At 44.7% G+C, this 20,255-nt stretch overlaps 1 protein-coding gene across 3 annotated transcripts in view; it reads left to right on the forward strand.

Annotated features, from left to right (window-relative positions):
* Positions 1-20,255, forward strand: part of UBA1 (ubiquitin like modifier activating enzyme 1) — a 75,855-nt gene that overhangs the window by 29,564 nt on the left and 26,036 nt on the right. The window contains exons 1-12 of one of the 3 annotated variants that reach the window (XM_082262820.1): positions 952-974; positions 8,845-8,952; positions 9,040-9,098; positions 13,954-14,122; positions 14,209-14,343; positions 14,631-14,737; positions 17,574-17,664; positions 18,017-18,149; positions 19,080-19,177; positions 19,563-19,709; positions 19,807-19,983; positions 20,060-20,170. In XM_082262820.1, coding sequence (XP_082118946.1) covers positions 972-974; positions 8,845-8,952; positions 9,040-9,098; positions 13,954-14,122; positions 14,209-14,343; positions 14,631-14,737; positions 17,574-17,664; positions 18,017-18,149; positions 19,080-19,177; positions 19,563-19,709; positions 19,807-19,983; positions 20,060-20,170 — 1,338 coding nt within the window. In that variant the 5' untranslated portion in view covers positions 952-971. Of the gene's footprint in view, positions 1-951; positions 980-8,844; positions 8,953-9,039; positions 9,099-13,953; positions 14,123-14,208; positions 14,344-14,630; positions 14,738-17,573; positions 17,665-18,016; positions 18,150-19,079; positions 19,178-19,562; positions 19,710-19,806; positions 19,984-20,059; positions 20,171-20,255 lie in introns of those variants that run through there. The other 2 variants (XM_082262821.1, XM_082262819.1) reach the window with 2 other exon arrangements.

A 20,255-nucleotide genomic window follows, 5' to 3' on the forward strand; every position in this document is an offset into this window, starting at 1 on the left:
CAGTTGTGTTAAGCTTCTGTTTCTAATGGCTTCCCCTTGTCACATATTGGGCTGTATTTCCTTCCCTAATGTCAGCTGTAGATGCGGCCGTATTTGACGGCATGATTTGTGCGTTCCACTGTGGAACGCAGCGCCATTTCACCCCCGTCGCCGGGCGTGGCTAGTCTTGGTCACCTGATTTGTATCTGTCTCTGGGGCACGTGATCTGCAGCTGTCAGAATAGAGGCGTCGGGGGCGTGGTCTATGCCCGTGTGGAACACCCCCTGTATTTAATGTGTGACTCTTCTGTGCCGCCGTGCTGGGTCATTAGTGGGGAATCTGAACAGCAATCTGTTTGAGCCCATAATGGTAGTAGGGAGTGCTTTTGGGTTTGTGCTGACTGCATGTTAACAGGCGTTTCCAGGCTGTAACATGAGACGGGTCGTGTCAGGCGTCTGTCCAGATTTGTCACAACTGAATGGTGCGCTCCACTGTGAAACGCAGCGCCATTTTAATCATAGTTTACACCTGAGTGGCTGGGCGCAGTCACGTGACTTTTGCCTGCAAGCTCGTCATCTGACACGGGCACGTGGTCTTAGCTGTCAGAGCAGACGCGGCGGGGTAGTGGGCGCGGCCCCGCCTCCTATTGGACAGTAGTCGGTCCGCCCCTGCTGTATATTGATGAGGCCGGGCGCGCTACGCTCTTCTCTGCCGCTTTCCGGGCGGCCGCCATCTTGTTTTTGTGTTAGGCCGAAGCCGGGTGTGAGGAATCGGGAAGTAATGTGGGACGAGCCCCGGGGAGATTGGTGAGTGCCTACTGCTGAGTCGGGCAGGCTGGGGATCGGGCGTTTCCAGGGTGTTTCTGTAAGAGGGGCAGGGTCACTCCAAGATCAGTGCCAGCCCGACATCTCCTGACACCCTGAGTCATCAGTACCAGCCCTGGTGTCATTTCCGTCTAATCACAGCCAGCGGATCATCGCCTTCCCTGCAGGATGGTATTGTGTGTGTGCAGAGATTTATTATCCATGTCTACCGTATATTTACATCTGTGTGTGTATGGAAGATCACCATGTACTGTGTCAGGGTGGAATATCACCTCGTGGTGTGTGTGTGTGTGTCGGGGTGGAAGATCACCTGGGACTGTGTGTGTGTGTGTCGGGGTGGAAGATCACCTGGGACTGTGTGTGTGTGTGTGTGTCGGGGTGGAAGATCACCTGGGACTGTGTGTGTGTGTGTGTCGGGGTGGAAGATCACCTGGGACTGTGTGTGTGTGTGTGTGTGTGTGTGTGTGTGTGTGTGTGTGTGTCGGGGTGGAAGATCACCTGGGACTGTGTGTGTGTGTCGGGGTGGAAGATCACCTGGGACTGTGTGTGTGTGTGTGTGTCGGGGTGGAAGATCACCTGGGACTGTGTGTGTGTGTCGGGGTGGAAGATCACCTGGGACTGTGTGTGTGTGTCGGGGTGGAAGATCACCTGGGACTGTGTGTGTGTCGGGGTGGAAGATCACCTGGGACTGTGTGTGTGTGTGTGTGTGTCGGGGTGGAAGATCACCTGGGACTGTGTGTGTGTGTGTCGGGGTGGAAGATCACCTGGGACTGTGTGTGTGTGTGTCGGGGTGGAAGATCACCTGGGACTGTGTGTGTGTGTCGGGGTGGAAGATCACCTGGGACTGTGTGTGTGTGTGTCGGGGTGGAAGATCACCTGGGACTGTGTGTGTGTGTGTCGGGGTGGAAGATCACCTGGGACTGTGTGTGTGTGTGTCGGGGTGGAAGATCACCTGGGACTGTGTGTGTGTGTGTGTGTGTGTGTGTGTCGGGGTGGAAGATCACCTGGGACTGTGTGTGTGTGTGTGTGTCGGGGTGGAAGATCACCTGGGACTGTGTGTGTGTGTGTGTCGGGGTGGAAGATCACCTGGGACTGTGTGTGTGTGTGTCGGGGTGGAAGATCACCTGGGACTGTGTGTGTGTGTCGGGGTGGAAGATCACCTGGGACTGTGTGTGTGTGTCGGGGTGGAAGATCACCTGGGACTGTGTGTGTGTGTCGGGGTGGAAGATCACCTGGGACTGTGTGTGTGTGTGTGTGTGTGTCGGGGTGGAAGATCACCTGGGACTGTGTGTGTGTGTGTCGGGGTGGAAGATCACCTGGGACTGTGTGTGTGTGTGTCGGGGTGGAAGATCACCTGGGACTGTGTGTGTGTGTCGGGGTGGAAGATCACCTGGGACTGTGTGTGTGTCGGGGTGGAAGATCACCTGGGACTGTGTGTGTGTGTGTCGGGGTGGAAGATCACCTGGGACTGTGTGTGTGTGTGTCGGGGTGGAAGATCACCTGGGACTGTGTGTGTGTGTGTCGGGGTGGAAGATCACCTGGGACTGTGTGTGTGTGTGTCGGGGTGGAAGATCACCTGGGACTGTGTGTGTGTGTGTCGGGGTGGAAGATCACCTGGGACTGTGTGTGTGTGTGTGTGTCGGGGTGGAAGATCACCTGGGACTGTGTGTGTGTGTGTGTGTCGGGGTGGAAGATCACCTGGGACTGTGTGTGTGTGTGTGTCGGGGTGGAAGATCACCTGGGACTGTGTGTGTGTGTGTCGGGGTGGAAGATCACCTGGGACTGTGTGTGTGTGTGTCGGGGTGGAAGATCACCTGGGACTGTGTGTGTGTGTGTCGGGGTGGAAGATCACCTGGGACTGTGTGTGTGTGTCGGGCTGGAAGATCACCTGGGACTGTGTGTGTGTGTCGGGATGGAAGATCACCTGGGACTGTGTGTGTCGGGTTGAAGTGATTGTAAAGCTAAAAATTCTCTATTTAAAAAAAGACCTAACCATTATACTTGGCTTTGTGTAATGGCTTTTAAGCTGCCCTGATCCTTCTCTTCTGAGGTCCCCTGCTGGCACTCCTGGCTCCTCCCCCCTGCTGGCACTCCTGGCTCCTCCCACCTGCTGGTTGCCCCCATAGCAGGTTGCATGCTATAGGGACACTTGTGCGGGTTCACTCCACGCACAGTGCTGATCAGCCCTGTTCTCACTCTCTCCTCACTGGCTGTGATAGACAGAAGCAGGAGCCATTGGCTTCCACTGCTACCTCTGAGCCACCGAGGGAAGAGAGAGAAGTGATACGGCCCTTATGCACAGTGCTGGATTGACATCAGCCTATAGTGATTGTAAAGTCCTTGTTTGTTTTTTGTTTTTTTTTTTTCCTTTCTTGCCTCCTCTGTGCAGTGGTTTTGCACAGAGCAGCCCAGATCCCTCTCTTCTGGGTTCCCTCTTCAGCTCTCCTTGCCCCTCCCTCCTGTTGAGTGCCCCCACAGCAAGCCGCTTGCTATGGGGTCACCCGAGCTGCAGCTCTGCCCCCCCCCCCCCCCCCCCGATTGGCTTTCTGATTTTGACAGCCGTAGCTGTGTCTCAGCGAATCAGGAGGGAGAGTCCCAGAAAGGCTGAGGGACTTGTGGACCTCACTGGATGGAGATGGGAATCGGGTATTGGGGGAGGAGCTGCACACAGAAGTTTTTTTACTTTAATGTATTAAGATAAAAAAAAAAGCTTCTGCCATTTTTGTATTCATCTCATTTCTATGGTTGTAATGTAGTATTATATGTGTGATTAGTGCAATGTATATAGATGTTGGTGGGGCAGATAGAATAGACGTGTGTGGTATGATCATTCAGTAAAAGTGTCCATGGTATGATCTGGGTATAATGCCATCTCATTCATCCTTGTAATGTGTAACCTCTAAATTTCTTCCTTCATAAAATTCATTGATTTCGGCAGTCACTGCGCTCATATCTTCAGTGACTGCTCCGAGGTGGGGGGAACCTCTATGAGTTAAGTCTGTGTTTACATCAAACCTGGAAGAGGGTCACATGTGGGGGGTCTTGCTATATGTATACCGTTTGTAGGAAGTATATTGTGCCCTCTGTCTCCACCCATTCATTTCTTCTGGATACCCACTCTGCCAGCCCTTGGCTGAGCACACGAGTGACATTGGTGGGAATCGGCGTAGTACAGTTTTGTAGCGCAATGTATTTTTAATCACAGTCAAAGTGAGTTTAATCCTTTTAATATCAGATTCCCGTCCTGGGCGTCTGTGGTGCAAAGCGGACCCCACCCCAAGCTCAGATTACCTCTTCCTGGTATGGATTAACCCCTTAGTGGCTGGCCTGTGACTCGGTCATGACTCGTATGGCAGGGAAGGGGATTTCCAGATGATGGCAGATGGTGTGTGCAGCGTCACAGCTAAGGCTTTCACTTTCTGGTGTTGGTGTAATCTCTTTCCCTAGAAGCAGACCACACCTGTTCCTTACTGGGCTAAAACACCATTCATGACATGCTGCTCCTCCACCAGATAGGAATTACTGTTCACATTGTAGCTGCTGGCTTTCTTGACCTTATCGATCTTTCTATAGAGTTCTATTTTTCCATGCATATCAGCAGCAGGGACCTGTGTAGGGTCAGAGGCTAGAAGCACCAGAGCTTCCCTTAAGCCTCAATTCACATCCGGCCGATTTGACGTGTCAAATCGCATGACAAATTGGAGCCGATTGCCAGCAATAACACCATCCGAATCAGTGCGATGTCGCACCATTTCCCAAAAGTGGATTCTGCACTACTTTGGGGGGCAATTTCAATAGATATCTGTACAGGAACATGTACAGATGTCGCTAATTGCCCCCCCCAACCCCACGCTGATGTACGGGTTTGAAATTGTGCTGAACTTGCATAATTTTAAACCCGCCCTCAGTGTGAACAAAGGCTATAGGTACATTTTGCAGTAATAGTTTGTGATTGACATTCTTGCGCACAGTTGTCGGTTTCACCATGCCCATTTTGTTTATTTACTGGTAATTGGAAAACTTTTTTTTTTTCCTTTGCTGAAAGTGATTTGTAAAGTACTTGTGTTTAAAAAAAAAAAAAAAAAGTACTTTACAATCACTTTCAGCTAGGAAAAAAAAAAAGAACAAACACGTTATATTTACCTGCTCTGCAGTTGGTTTTGCACAGAGCAGCCTGGATCCTCCTCTTCTCGGGTTCCTTTTTCTCTGCTTCTAGCTCCTCCATCCTCACAAGTGCACTCACAGCAAGCAGCTTGCTATGGGGGCAGCCGAGCTGTGGCTCTGTGTCTATTCAGACATGGAGATGCGGTTTGCCCCCTCTCTCTCTCTCCCCTTTGACAGCTGCAGGAGCCAACGGCATTGCGGCTGTGTCTCAGCCAATCAGGAGGGAGAGGCCCGGACGGCCGAGGGACTTCTGGACAGAAATAGGGCTCAGGTAAGTATTGGGGGTGCATGTGATAATTGTAGGCTGCAATTACTGATCCTTCCATACAAGAATTATCTTTTCTTTTGTGATGAAGCTTTGGCTCCTATGCTTTTGAGTACCTGACTGGCAGCAAGAATAGAGATAAGGAATTCTTGTACTCATTTACAACAAACCTGTTCCAGGTTTTGACTTTAATTCAAAGAGCAGTATGTAGGGAAAAAAAAATCGACTTGCCTAGATGGCTGCAGCATAGATCAGAGCTGCAGCTGTCCCCCATCTGCTGTAACATGGAGAACCAAGCGATCACATGGCCGCTGATCACTCAGTTCTCCGTCTTCCTTGAGCAGAGGGCGTGATGGTTAGCTCTGTAAAGTCAGCCAACAGCGGTGGAACTTTGCTGGAATAGCCGTCCAACGTAGTCCAACCACACCTAGTGTTAATGTAGCCTAAAGCTGCTGCAGATGACAGTCTATAAGAAGCTTGATTTGAGATAAAGATGTAATATGGATGAGCCTAGTACATTATGTTATATATATGTGTGTGTGTATCGCTATAAATACACAATATCTCACAAAAGTGAGTACACCCCTCACATTTTTGTAAATATTTTATTATATCTTTTCATGTGACAACACTGAAGAAATTACACTTAGTGAGTGTACAGCTTGTATAACAGTGTAAATTTGCTGTCCTCTCAAAATAACTCAACACACAGCCATTATTGTCTAAACCGCTGGCAACAAAAGTGAGTACACCCCTAAGTGTAAATGTCCAAATTGGGCCCAAAGTGTCAATATTTTGTGTGCCCACCATTATTTTCCAGCACTGCCTTAACCATCTTGGGCATGGAGTTCACCAGAGCTTCACAGGTTGCCACTGGAGTCCTCCTCCATGACGACTTCACGGAGCTGGTGGATGTTAGAGACCTTGTGCTCCTCCACCTTCCATTTGAGAATGCCCCACAGATGTTCAATAGGGTTTAGGTCTGGAGACATGCTTGGCCAGTCCATCACCTTTACTCTCAGCTTCTTTAGCGAGGCAGTGGTCATCTTGCAGGTGTGTTTGGGGTCGTTATGTAGGAATACTGCTCTGCGGCCCAGTCTCCCGAGGGAGGGGCTCTGCTTCAGTATGTCACAGTACATGTTGGCATTCATGGTTCCCTCAATGAGCTGTAGATCCCCAGTGCTGGCAGCACTCGTGCAGCCCCAGACCATGACACTCCCACCACCATGCTACGTCTTTGTACTCCTCACCTGATTGCTGCCCACACACGCTTGATGCCATCTGAACCAAAAAAGTTTATCTTGGTCTCATCCGACCACAGGACATGGTTCCAGTAATCCATGTCCTTGGTCTGCTTATCTTCAGCAAACTGTTTGCGGGCTTTCTTGTTCATCTTTAGAAGAGACTTCCTTCTGGGATGACAGCCATGCAGACCAATTTGATGCAGTGTGCGGCGTAAGGTCTGAGCACTGACAGGCTGACCTCCCCCCCCTTCAACCTCTGCAGCAATGCTGGCAGCACTCATATGTCTATTTCCCAAAGACAATCTCTGGATATGATACTGAGCATGTGCGCTCAACTTCTTTTGCCGACCATGGCGAGGCCTGTTCTGAATGGAGCCTGTCCTGTTAAACCCCGCTGTAAGGTCGTGGCCACCCTGCTGCTGCTCAGTTCCAGGGTCTTGGCAATCTTCTTATAGCCTAGGTCATCTTTATGTAGAGCAACAATTTTTTTTTTTTTTTTTTAAGTTCCTTGCCATGAGGTTCCGTGTTGAACTTCCAGTGACCAGTATGAGAGAGTGAGAGCGATAACTCCAAATTTAACACACCTGAGACCTTGTAACACGAACGAGTCACATGACACCGGGAAGGGAAAATGGCCAATTGGGCCCAATTTGGACATTTTCACTCACTTTTGTTGCCAGTAGTTTAGACAATAATGGCTGTGTGTTGTTGTTTTAAGGGGACAGCAAATTTACACTGTTATACAAGCTGTACGCTCACTACTTTACATTGTAGCAAAGTGTAATTTCTTCAGTGTTGTCACATGAAACGATACAATAAAACATTTACAAAAATGTGAGGGGTGTACTTTTGTGAGATACAGTGTGTGTGTGTGTATATAATAGTGTGTGTGTGTGTGTGTGTGTGTGTATTCTTTAAACACGCAATATTGTTGCACTGAAGTCTGATCAATCGGGTGTTTTTTTTTTTTTTTTTTTTTTTTTTTTTTTTTGCTCTAAGGAATCCTCTATTGTTAAGCTTTGAACATGCAGTTTTCCTCCCATGAGTCCTGACACTAAGAGGCCTAGTGACTTGAATGACTCTGTACACAAAGTGCTTAGTGAAGCTGTAGTTCTGCTGCATGCTGTGCTGACATTGCAATGCTAGTTCAATAGAGATGCATCATGCAGCACTTGTGTGTTCAAACCCTATGTAATCCTGTCATTAGAGTATGGTGGGTGCCATTGCTGTTCTTTTCAAAATACCCTTTGCCTGGCTGCTAAGTATCCATAACCAGGCAATATCGATCAGCTTCAGTACTTTGTGTCATTCATCTAGAATCAGCATGCAGACCAGGAAAGCCATCTTTAATGGCTCTCATGGGGAGTGAAGAAAACACACAGCACTTATGGGTATGGAGTAATATGTGACTGCTGGAGCTCATACATTTTATAATACTCAGCTTTCCAAGGACCCTGCAGTGAGGCTGAATGAAGTCACAGGTGCCTAGGTGAGCTGACTGGAAGTCGTAGTGTTAAAGCAGAAGTAAAGTCCGCTTTGTAATTTTATTTATTTTCCTACGGGTAAGCATATAATGAGGCTTAGCTGTAGGTAAAATTAAGATCTCCTAAACGTGCATCGTTTAGAAGATATTGACACTGGATGCAGCCTGTGATGTCACTGGCGCATGTACTCTAAAAGTCTGGCATACCGTGCCGTGTGTTCAGTGCTCTCTGTGCTGAAGCTAAGGGCTCATGCGCGCGTGAATGATGTCATAGCTGCCCTGGTCACTCGTACAGCCAGAGCTTGCAAACCTGGAAGGAAGAGAGGGGGAAAGATGGAAACTCTCTTGTCAGCGGTGACAGCGCACCACTAGAGCAGTGGTCCTCAACTCCGGTCCTCAGGGCCCACTAACAGGCCAGATTTTAAGTATTACCTTGGGGAGATGCAGGCTAGAATATTGCAATCACTGAGCAGCAAATGATATCACCTGGGATGTATTTCAGTTATCTGGCCTGTTAGTGGGCCCTGTAGGCTAGGGTTGAGGACCACTGCACTAGAGGACCAAGGTAAGTAATTTATAAAATGTGCTAGTATGTGATGTATAATAGCACGTTATGAAATTGCCTTACAGGGAAATTGTATTTTTACTGCTTCAGTTTACTACTGCTTTAATGCAGGATCTTTTGTAATGTTTAACAAATGGAATCTTAATTGTTTGTGTGTTACCTTTGCACTTCAAGTGTTGAGGAGCGACCAGTTCCACCATTTCATACTTTTAATTTTTTATTCTCAGTAGGAAAGGTTTATTGTTGGCTCATACTGATCTCTAGCTGATTGGTTCTGTTGGCGTCTGTCTATCCTGACTTCTTCATATTCTCCAATTTAGAGGTCCAGCTCGCCGCTGTCCAAGAAGCGACGTGTGGCTGTATCGGAAACCGGTTCAAGTAGCTCCTCCACTGTTTATGTGAGCACAGTAGCGGAACTTTCAGCCAACGTAAGTGCCCCACAAACAAGGCCTTAAAAATAGTTCTCAAATACTATACCGGTCTTCAGAGATTGTAATCATTTGGCTTTCTTGCAGGGCATGGCTCGAAACAGCAGTGAAGCAGAGATTGATGAGGGTCTCTATTCCCGTCAGCTGTAAGTATCCTTTCACTCCTGTGTCTTAGTTGAATCTGTAGACCAGCTGAAACTTTTTCTGTTGTGGCAGTCTGGAAATGATAGGACCTGTCGGGTTTTTGCTTTTTGTCCCTTTTTGGGGAGATTTCAACTCCCTGCCTCTCCCAGGTGAGGAGGAGTATACCTCCTTTCAGGTTTACTGCCATTGGGGGTTCTTTTGGAGAGTTTCCTTCGCTTCATGTCTGGTAAGTAGATTGTCCCTAAAACATAAAATGACAGGAAATCTCTAATGGAGCCCTAGATGGCAAAACTGACATTGGTTCTAATCTTTCCCCATTCTCTCCAAAACAGAAAAAAAAAATTTCCTGTATCCTGACAAGTCTCTATAGGTTCTTAATAGTTTATTACCGTTCCAAGTTGCGTCTGCAAGCAGGTTACATGAACATCTTAAAAACAAAGACAGCATTGTAAAGATTAGCCGATGGATAACGAGCACCTTTTTCCAGATGCAAAAGTACAGGAAATTAGAAAATGGCCACCAAATAGACAGTCCCTTAGAGTCCTCTAATCCTTTGCAGTTACATGGTTGGTCAGGTTGAAAAAAAAGACTCGTCTGTGGAGTTCAACTGCAAAACAAAAATGCATGAAAACCTGAATCATCAGAAAATAAACCCCCAATTTATGTAGCGGAGGGCAAAAACCTTATATTGTATGGTCCATTTTTCACCAATAGAGAAAAAAGCTGATCTCCAGCTTTCATTTAACTTTAAATGGTTTGTTTTGACCAAGCTGGTCCGAATGAACTACTATTTACCTCACCTCAGCCTTAGCTAATACTATACAGCACTGTGTTTCAGCAGCGGGACAAGGGCTTGAATGAAGACCGTTTCCTCTAATTGGCTGAGATGGAGTTTGACTTCATCAGTCCATTTCAGCCAATCAGAGGAAGCTTTGTATTCATTCATAGAAAACAAAGCTTCTTGTGAATAACTGAGCAGCGCCCAGCCCAACTTGAATTTGCTCGGGAGCAGTATAGGAATGGCTCTTCCCGCTGCTAGTACACAGCCATGTTTACTGTACAGCTCAAATATTACTGAGCGCACAAGAGTCCCAGGAACAATCCCCCGACAGCAGGTCCCCAATGATATCAGTCCGAAAAGTCCCAAAGCCTCAAACATCCAACTTTACTCTCCAAACAGGTGAGTGGGTTCCAAAATCTGTACTCTCCCAGGCTATTACCAGATCTATTGACCCATTCATAAAAAATTTGGTTCAATAAAGCCTTTATTCTCAAATCCTTCTGTCTTCTCTATTTACTTGGTGTTCTACTTATTATATAAAAATAAATCAATATGTTCACATGTGTATGTGTTAACCATAACGTGGAAAACACCAGTGCTCCATGCGTTATTCTCCCCTTCAGTTAGGTTCCCACCTATGCATTTTGCTACAGTCCATTTAACAATTTTAATATGGGTCACGTTTACATTTGTGCGTTTTCAACCGGTGCGTTTTTGGAAAGGGTCAGGGACTTTTTTGCCCGCAGCAGGTTGCGTTTTTAGTTTATAGACTTTAAATGGAGACGCAGTGCTTGCGTTTTTTTGTGTTTTTGCTGGTTTCTCTTATATGACCGACAGTTCCCAAAATAAGAAAATGCATAAACCACAACCTGCATAGGTGTGAACTTAGCCTAAATGCTTACCAAAAGCACAAACTTTATCACACATCTCAAATTCTTCCAATTCAGAGTTCCTCTCCTCAGTATCTCTCCAAGAAAAGAAAATCTATAATATTGTAGTAAATTCAAAATAAACTGCGCGATTTATATATTTTTCTTTCTTGGGGAGATACTGCGGAGAGGTGAATTGGAAATTGGTAGAATTTAACTTTGAGATGTTTGATAAATTTTGTGGTTTTGGTAAGCATTTAGGCTAAAGGGGAGAACCCACGGAGCACTGCTGTTTGTTTATTTATATATATATATATATAATTTTTATTTATTTTTTTTCTACTCTCTTTTGGGAACACATGGGGGAATTGGGAAGAACACCTAATAAAGATAGATGACACAAGGGTTGGAGAGTAAAGGCTTTATTGGACCCAATTTCCTTTGAATGGGTCAATGGATCTTGTGTCTGTGGAAATTTTGGAATTTTTGCTTGTTTAAAGACTAAAGTTGTTTGTTTTTATGCGCTGGACTTTTTGGACTGATATTGGTGAAGAAAAGTTTTTGAATCAGTTTGATCCAAACAAACTGAAACCCGGAGAGATCAGCTTTAATAGCCTACTCAATTGGTATGCTACTTACTGTATGTGAATAAAAAGATTTTAAATCTGCTACATGCATTGTGCATTTGACTTGTGCCAGAAAGAGTTGGGCAATCCTGGCTAGTGTATAGTTGTTTTAGGTTATGTTAAAGTGGAGTTTTAGTCAAAAACTTAAGTCCTGCTTGATCACTTCAGGCTGGCCCATTTTGCGGGTATAGCTATATAAAACATTAAAAATAGGTGTCTATACTGTTTATAATCCAGTAATACAAATGGCCCCCTGTCTCTGATCCTCCTATGGGCACTTCCTTTTTGGGTGATCCAAGATTTAAAGAGGCTTTCAATTCTCCGCAACAATTCACATGGTGGTCTGACAATAATAAGTTAACCACAATCTATGACCTATTTGATGGAGGAATTTTCCACTCTTTAGAAAAACTAACAAGCACCAATCAGATTCCTCCTTCGGAAAAAAAACTATGAACTGGTTAAAAATTACTTTACATCTCTTCACTCTCAGCCTTCTGGAGCGCCTCTGAGCACCTTCGAACACATTTGCCTGAAAAACCCATTGGGTAGAGGCCATATCTCCACTCTGTACAATACTCTAAATACTCGTGACACGGAGACAAAATTAAAATATATGACAGATTGGGAGTCGGAATTACAGGAATCCTTTTCAGTGGGCGACTGGCAGAATATATGGCTGAATTTACGGGGCTCCAACAGATCGCTGGGGGTGAGAGAAACTGCTATTATGTTATATACAAGGTGGTACTTTACACACGTAAAGTTAAACAAGTTCTATCCAGAGATCGCCCCTGACTGCTTTAGAGGTTGCGGTGAGCTGGGCTCTCTGAGGCACATATTCTGGGACTGTCCCAAGATACAAAACACCTGGTCAGAGGTCTTGGGTTTAATAGAGAAGGTTACAGGCAAAGATCTCACTTTATCAGCAACACAATGTTTACTGTTCAAAGGCATACCAGATCTCTCCATACAACTGACCCGTTTAACTCATACGATTTGCGTAGCAATGCTATGGGCAATCACCAGGCAGTGGAAAGAACCACATGTTCCTTTCACACTGGTCACTCACAGAGTTGAGGACATTGGATCTATGGAAGGATATCATCACACTATAACAAATACTAAAAAAATATACAACCAGAAATGGACCCTCTGGTTCCTGTATAGGTGCTCCCAAATAACCTAAGCAATAACAATAATTCGACTCCCGTATGTGGAGTAAAACTAGATTGATCCCATCAAGCACCCCAAAGAATAAATATTTCATTCCCAGGTGGCGGATAGTATGGGCACCCCCTCAAGAGGCAGAGAGGGTGTCTAATAGAATAGTTCAACCTTTTAACCCCCCATCTTTCCTCGTTTGTCGTGTTAGATTTTACTCCGGTCATCCGGTTACGCATACATGGTTAGGTAAGACTCTTATTTGAGCTTAAACTCCAGATAAGTAAAGCTCACCTTATCAGGAAGATAAAATAAGAAATGGAAAAATTATAATCTGGCAGTTTACATGTGCAATTTCCATTGTTATATGTTGTATGATTCTTACACTGTACTTTCAATGTTCACTTTGAAAATTTGACGTTGTATAATTTTCTATGTTCAAATTCAATAAACGTTTATAATCAAAAAAAATAAATAAATCCAGTAATACAGTCTCATCCTGTTCTGCACATGCTCAGTTGCTCTCTATTTTTAGGCACTGCCCAGTTTGTAGAGGCCGATCTGCTGACAGCCTTAAAGCAGAATGAAACATTCCTATCCTTTACTGGCAAGGAGGCTGCTTCTGTTTGATCTGTAACTCATGGTGCTGCACATGTGCTCAGTTAGGACTTTAGCCATTTGATGGTTTGACAGTTTGTTGGAGGACACAAGCAAATGTGACAGTTAGCAATCCCGGCATACCAGTAATGGGTTTAGTTCCTCTTTACGATTTACTGCTGTTCAGGGGCTCTGGGCTTAAGCAAAATGGCCGTTTCTAGGAAGAACAACCAGTAGCAATGCTGTAGGCAATTTACAGCGCATGCTAATTTTGGTAGCATATTTATTAATGGGGAATGTATGTTCCTTACTAAAGACCGTTTTTTTTTTTTTTTTTTTTATCAAGTTATGGGTAAAGTTCCGCATTAATGCCAACCTGTCACAATAGAAAAAAACTTCTGGCTTGTGGAGTTAGCACACACCAACACCCCATTAGAATGCTTCACAAGGACACATCTCCAGTGGTTCACTGATACTATTAAGGCGTTTGGGAGCGTGCCCAACAATACTAACTTTATAGAAAAAAAAAAAATTTTTGTTTGCAGAATTGGTGGCATCTTGGATAGCAGCACAGGGGAATTTTGAGCTTTATAGATGTATGTGCTGGCACCTAATAAATACCATACCTGCTTTAAAAGCACACAGGTAGCTTTTACTGGGTGATAGTCTTGTTAGGTTGGCATGGTGTTTGGGGAACCATACTTGTTTTTAGAACATGCAGAGATAATATGCCTCCCAGCTGGTGTAAGGTTTTGCCTGGTGCTCCTCTTTCTTGGTGTCATTACTTAAGCAAATTTGGTTGCTTTTTTTTTTTTTTCAGCTATGTCTTGGGCCATGAAGCGATGAAGCGAATGCAGAACTCCAATGTTCTCGTCTCAGGGTTGGGCGGGCTCGGTGTCGAGATAGCCAAGAATGTTATCTTAGGAGGTGTGAAGTCAGTCACCATCCATGACCAAGTAAATGCTGAATGGAGGGACCTTTCCTCTCAGGTATCCAGAGCTTTGTGAAGTTTCTGCTCATTGCATATAGCCGATGGGTTATTGTAAAGTTTGTAATTGTAACTTGTCTCTGGCAGTTCTATCTCCGAGAGGGAGACATCGGTAAGAACAGAGCCGAGGTTTGTCTTCCAAGTCTGGTTGAGCTGAACCGTTATGTGTCTGTATCTGCTTCCACCAAGCCCTTGAGTGATGACTTCCTCTCTGACTTTCAGGTAAATACAACTTTAATACAGAATGTGGATATTTCAAATGTTTGCTTACTTGTTTTAGTCACTGACAGTATAAAAAACATTGGATCAGGCAAACTAGCATTTTCAGGAGAGGAGAGCAAACACTGACCACATTTCTCTCAACACGCTTCCATGTTTTAGTAGTAAGAGGCAATTGACAGCATGGATCAGTGCAGTGCTATAGTAGGCTTGAGATGTTGATCCAGACACTGTTTCCTCTGTCTTTTTGCAACCATCTTCTCATTACTACCCATTCCATCTCTTTGTAGTTGGTGATTCTCACAGATGCCACTTTGGAGGAGCAGCTACGAGTGGGTGACTTCTGCCATAGTCACAACATCAAGTTCATTGTGGCCGACACATGGGGCCTCTTTGGGTGAGTAGAATTACATTTGTACATGGTTTGATTTCCTATAAAATATATTTTACAAAAAAAAAAAAACCCATAATATACATGAAAAGATGGCTAAATAGGAATTCTAAGAAGAAAACTCTACAGTATCTGGTACTTGTTCTGTCTGAAATTTTTATATTTAAGGTTTATGTACACTGACTAGAACTCAAATCTTACGTGCTGCTGTTCCCAGTACCACACACAGGTAGAGTAAGAGGAACCCTGAGCCAAAGCTATACCTCTCCTCCTCCTCCTCCACAGATTGACAGCAACTGTTTAGTCAGCGTGGCTTTTGTTGTATGTACCTCCTCGAAGGGTTGCATATAAGGTTGTAGTTCTAGGTGGAAGTGCGCAATTAGTGGAGACTCCAAGGGTCCCGGCAGGCACAGGAGCATCCACATACCTGGAGTCGGGTAACGTGCCTGGGGTGGGGTGGGGGGAATCTAAAACTACAAGAGCATGTAAGTAATGCTATTATCAGCTCCTTTTAGAAAAAAAATACTATCCTTTTTAAGCTTAGCCGGGTAATATGGGAAAAATGCACAAAGCTCTGACTGCTAGCCAGAAATTGTAAACCTGAAATGTTCATATACCATATTTGTTAACCTGATTTTTAAAAAAGGCATACAAAAACTCTGTACTTTACCTTTTTTAAAATGGAAGTAAATTTGCAATGTAAGAAACTTCTGGCAGATATTTATGATAGAGACTGTGTCTCTCCCCCTGCCTGCTAGCTTTTTACAGCTTGTATACTGACAGCTGCTCAGTGTCTGGCATCTTTTAAATGTCAGGCTGAATGAACGCCTGTGCGCATGCATGGGAGTTGCATCATCAACCAGCCCTGACCAGTCAAGATGACCGACCAAAGCCTCCTGAACCTGCAAGAGGACATTAGGAAGATTGAAGTGATGAGCTTCTTGGCCAAATTCCAGCATTGGTGGGGGCCTCTTTACAAAGGAAGTGTGCCATAATGTGCAAATAAGCTGTGTATACTTGTAAATTATGATACAGGCTCCTGTGGAGAGCTGGCGGGGAATTCCCTTCACGAGTGTCAATCAGTGAAAGGTGTTAAAAGCCTATCTTAGTTTACTGTGCCTTTTTAACCACTTTACCACCGGAGGATTTTTCTGTCTTACGTCCAGGCCACTTTTTGCGATTCGGCACTGTGCGACTTTAACTGACAATTGTGCGGTCAAGCAACGCCGTACCCAAACAAAATTTACATCCTTTTTTTCCCCACAAACAGAGCTTTCTTTTGGTGGTATTTGATCACCTGTGCGATTTTTTTTTTTTTTTTTTTTTTTTTTTTTTTTTTTTTTTTTTTTTTTTTTTTTTTACTTTTTGCGCTATAAACAAAAAAAGAGCAACAATTTTGAAAAAATAACAATATTTTTCACATTTTTTTTATATGAAATCCCCCCCAAAAAAATATAAAAATCTAAATTTATCATTTTAGGCCAATTTGTTTTCTGCTACATATTTTTGGTAAAAAAAATCTTGTTAAGCGTATTTTGATTGGTTTGCGCAAAAGTTATTGCGTTTACTAATTAAGGGAAAGATTTCTGTCATTTTTGGTGGGTTTTTTTTTTTTTTAAACGAGTAATGGCAGCGATCTGCGATTTTTTTTTTTTTTTTTTTTTTTTTTTTTTTTTTTTTTGCGGGACTACGACATTGCGGCGGACAGATCGGACCCTTGACTGACATTTTTGACACTTTTGGGGGTACCAGTGACATTTCTACAGTAATCAGTGTTATAAATATGCACTGTTACTGTAAAAATGACACTGGCAGGGAAGGGGTTAATTTTCTTGGAGAGGAAGGGGTTAATGTATGCCTGGTGCTTACTGACGTGTGGGGGGGGGGTGACTGAGTGACACAAGGACAGATCGCAGGTTCAGCTAAGCTGAACCCTGCAATCTGACCCTGCCTGTCACTTAGGAGATCCGCCCGCTGTGTTTACACAGGCGGGCGGATCTCCAGACTCGATTCCCCGACGATCGGAAGAGCAGCGGCCATCGCCGCTGCTCCTCCCCTGGCCCGACTCCCGCTGTGACTGAATACAGCGGGAGCGAGCCTCCGGCGGCGCGCACGCACCGCCGAGAAGGGGGAGTGTCTGCCGACGTAGGTCTACGTCGTCAGACCTACAAGAGCCACTTTGCCGCAGTAGAGCTCTAGTGAGCAGACGGCAAGTGGTTAAATAGCTTGGGTGGAGCTGGCCCAAATAGAACTATTTGCTTCACGAACAGATGTGCCTGCTGAAAGTACTTTTTATAACCTGTATGTCTCAGCTATGTACTACATTGTGTTCCAGCAGAGAGGTACAAGGACTGTCCCACTCCCATAACAAAATTGAGTTGGACCATTTCTTGCCGCTTTGCCTTATCCCGTCAGAGGAAGCTTTGTATTCATTGATAGAATACAGCGCTTCCTGTGAATGGCTGAACAATAATCCGCCTGGCTCAATTTTGTTTCGGGAATGGGAGCTTAAAGTATGTGTCTTGTTGCCAGAACACAGCTCTGTATACTTTATGTAGCCTCAGCTACATACAGTTTATTCATCGTACCCAGCAAGCTAATCGGTTTGTGAAGGAAATAGTTATTTTTTGGGTAGTCCCCAGTACAGTTAGACTTTTTTTAAGATGCTTATTTTTATCTTGGCTTTAGTTGAAGTTGCAAGCTGCGAATATTCTCCAAATCAAAGAATTAAAGGCCTATTAAACTTGACAAAATAATTTACTCCAATAAAGTCTTGTCAGGAACTGGGATATAAATGGAGAGAGATTTGGGTATATAATTTTTTTGTTTAACTCTTTTACAGGCAGCTGTTTTGTGACTTTGGAAAGGAATTTGTTGTGCTGGATCCTAATGGAGAGCAACCACTGAGCGCTATGATTTCAATGATAACAAAGGTATTCAACAATTCAGTTTTGATTTTGGAACAATGTGCATTCTGATAGGACCAATTGCTCTCGGATAATATAGTTATGGGTTGCTGTTGCTACTGCTTTCTGAGAGCTCACTGAGACTATTGCTAACACAACCTTGGAGTCATTGCCTCTTTGCTATGCAGACACCAGAACTTCTGTGTATTTTCTTTCTATTTAATTATCTGTAGTCAAAGATTCCCCCCCCCCCCCCCAGGATTATGCAGGGCAAAGAGGAAACGACCAACTTTTTTTTTTTATTATTGGAGCTTACTTAAGTGTCCAGTGACAAGAGGTAGCTCAGTTTGTTGTGTTAATCTATATTATTGCCTTCCAGGATAACCCCGGTGTTGTCACCTGCCTAGATGAGGCTCGTCACGGCTTTGAAAGTGGTGACTTTGTTACTTTCACAGAAATACAAGGCATGACAGAGCTGAACAATTGCGAGCCCGTGGAAATCAAAGTGCTAGGTGAGAACTGCATCTAAGTCTAGAAAGCCATGTTGGAACTATAGACTTCTCTCCTATATTTTTAATCTTCTGAGATGTGAGCCCCCTAGCTCCCTGCATTGTTAAAACTGTACTTCAGGCACAAAAACTTTAATTGAAATATATTCCCAATTAGTCACAAAGGTTATAAATCCACTTGTGTGCACCAAATGTCATCCTAAGTTCAGATATGACCATGTAAAAGCAGATGGAACATCAATGCTGTACTGTACATAGCCTCTGCAGAACACCCAGGCACCAGCGAGTCCACCCATTACAGGCTCTCTGCAAAAAATTGAAGGTTGGGGGGAGGATACCAAGCCAGTCACCCTGCAGCTGAACAGTTCTGCAGTGATTGGTCTCATTACAGAAATCTTTTGCACAGGGAAAAAACAAGTCTCATGCACAAATATTGCATAAAGTAGACTAGGACTTAAAAGATAGGTTCACCTGTGTGGTTAAAAAAAATAAAACTTTTTTGCAAGTAAAACAAAATGTGCATTATTTTATAAGAAGCCTTCAAAGCATTGCACCCACGATCAGTGGATTGCGGCTGCAATCTCAGGCTTTTGAAGACTGTCAGTGTACAGAACTCTATGAATGAATGATGCTGGGTGGGCATAGCTGAGGTCCCCCCCCCCCCCCCCTAGATAGTGCCAGCGGCTGCAGGGAGAAAATCCCTATTTTGTACACTTCAAATAAAGTTTGTGCAAAAAAAAAGCGCTGGCAACAGGGACTTTGGGATAGGAAAAAGGATCCAAAGCTGTAGATAACAAGTAGTTGCTAGTGTGTCCACTCCCAAAGTTTGTTGTGTTTGTATGGTTTGAAATCTGTCGGATATGGGGTAAACCTTTCTTTCTTTTTTTTTTTTTTTCTCTAACTCTAAGTGTGACTTTTTTTCTTCTGTTTTAGGACCTTACACATTCAGCATCTGCGACACAACCAGTTTCTCAGACTATGTTCGTGGGGGAATTGTCAGCCAAGTCAAAATGCCAAAAAAGATTGGCTTTGTAAGTTTTGTGCACACGGGCTGAGAACTATTTCCTACCTGTGGTGGCTCTGCCATGCCGCTTCCCTTCATACACTGGCTCTCCCTCGCCTCCTCTCCTTTGTACACTGGCTCTCCCTCGCCTCCTCTCCTTTGTACACTGGCTCTCCCTTGCCCCCTCGCCTCCTTTGTACACTGGCTCTCCCTTGCCCCCTCGCCTCCTTTGTACACTGGCTCTCCCTTGCCCCCTCGCCTCCTTTGTACACTGGCTCTCCCTTGCCCCCTCGCCTCCTTTGTACACTGGCTCTCCCTTGCCCCCTCGCCTCCTTTGTACACTGGCTCTCCCTTGCCCCCTCGCCTCCTTTGTACACTGGCTCTTCCATGACTACGTTTTCATCTTCTAACAGAAACCCATGCGGGAGTCCCTCCTGGAACCAGAGTTTCTGATTACAGACTTTGCCAAGTTTGACCGCCCGTCCCAATTGCACCTAGGCTTCCAGGGCCTTCATGCCTTCCAGAAGAAGCATGGCCGACTTCCAAAGCCTCGTAATGAGGTGAGTGTCAATTGCGATTTATTGCTCATTTACCACAAAGGGTATCAAAGCTCTTTTTGTCTAAATATGTGATTTTATTTTTTTTGGTGATTTCAAGGCTGATGCAAATGAAGTTTTGGCTATTACCAAAGACATTAATCAGCACTTAAACGGATCAGCAAAGCAGGAAGAGCTAAAAGAGGATCTGCTGAGAAAGTTATCCTTCCAGGCTCTTGGAAACCTGGCTCCCATGAATGCATTTATCGGGGGGCTTGCTGCACAGGAGGCCATGAAGGTAGTGTGTGCATTTTATGACTACTTTTTTGGTGTTCTTCAGTTACTGGGTTTGCTGACTGTCCTGTTGTCCTCAGGCACTTTCAGGGAAGTTCATGCCGGTTATGCAGTGGTTGTACTTTGATGCCTTAGAGTGTTTGCCAGAGGAAAACGCGGATGCCATACTGACTGAGGAAAACTGCAGCCCTGTAAGTTGCTTGAAAAGATCATTAGTTGTTGCTTTCAAAGATCATTAGTGGACTATGGACAACTAACCCTTCTTTTTACTCAGGA

Source organism: Pelophylax lessonae, assembly GCF_965119305.1.
Source record: "Pelophylax lessonae genome assembly, chromosome: 7".
Lineage (NCBI taxonomy): Eukaryota > Metazoa > Chordata > Amphibia > Anura > Ranidae > Pelophylax > Pelophylax lessonae.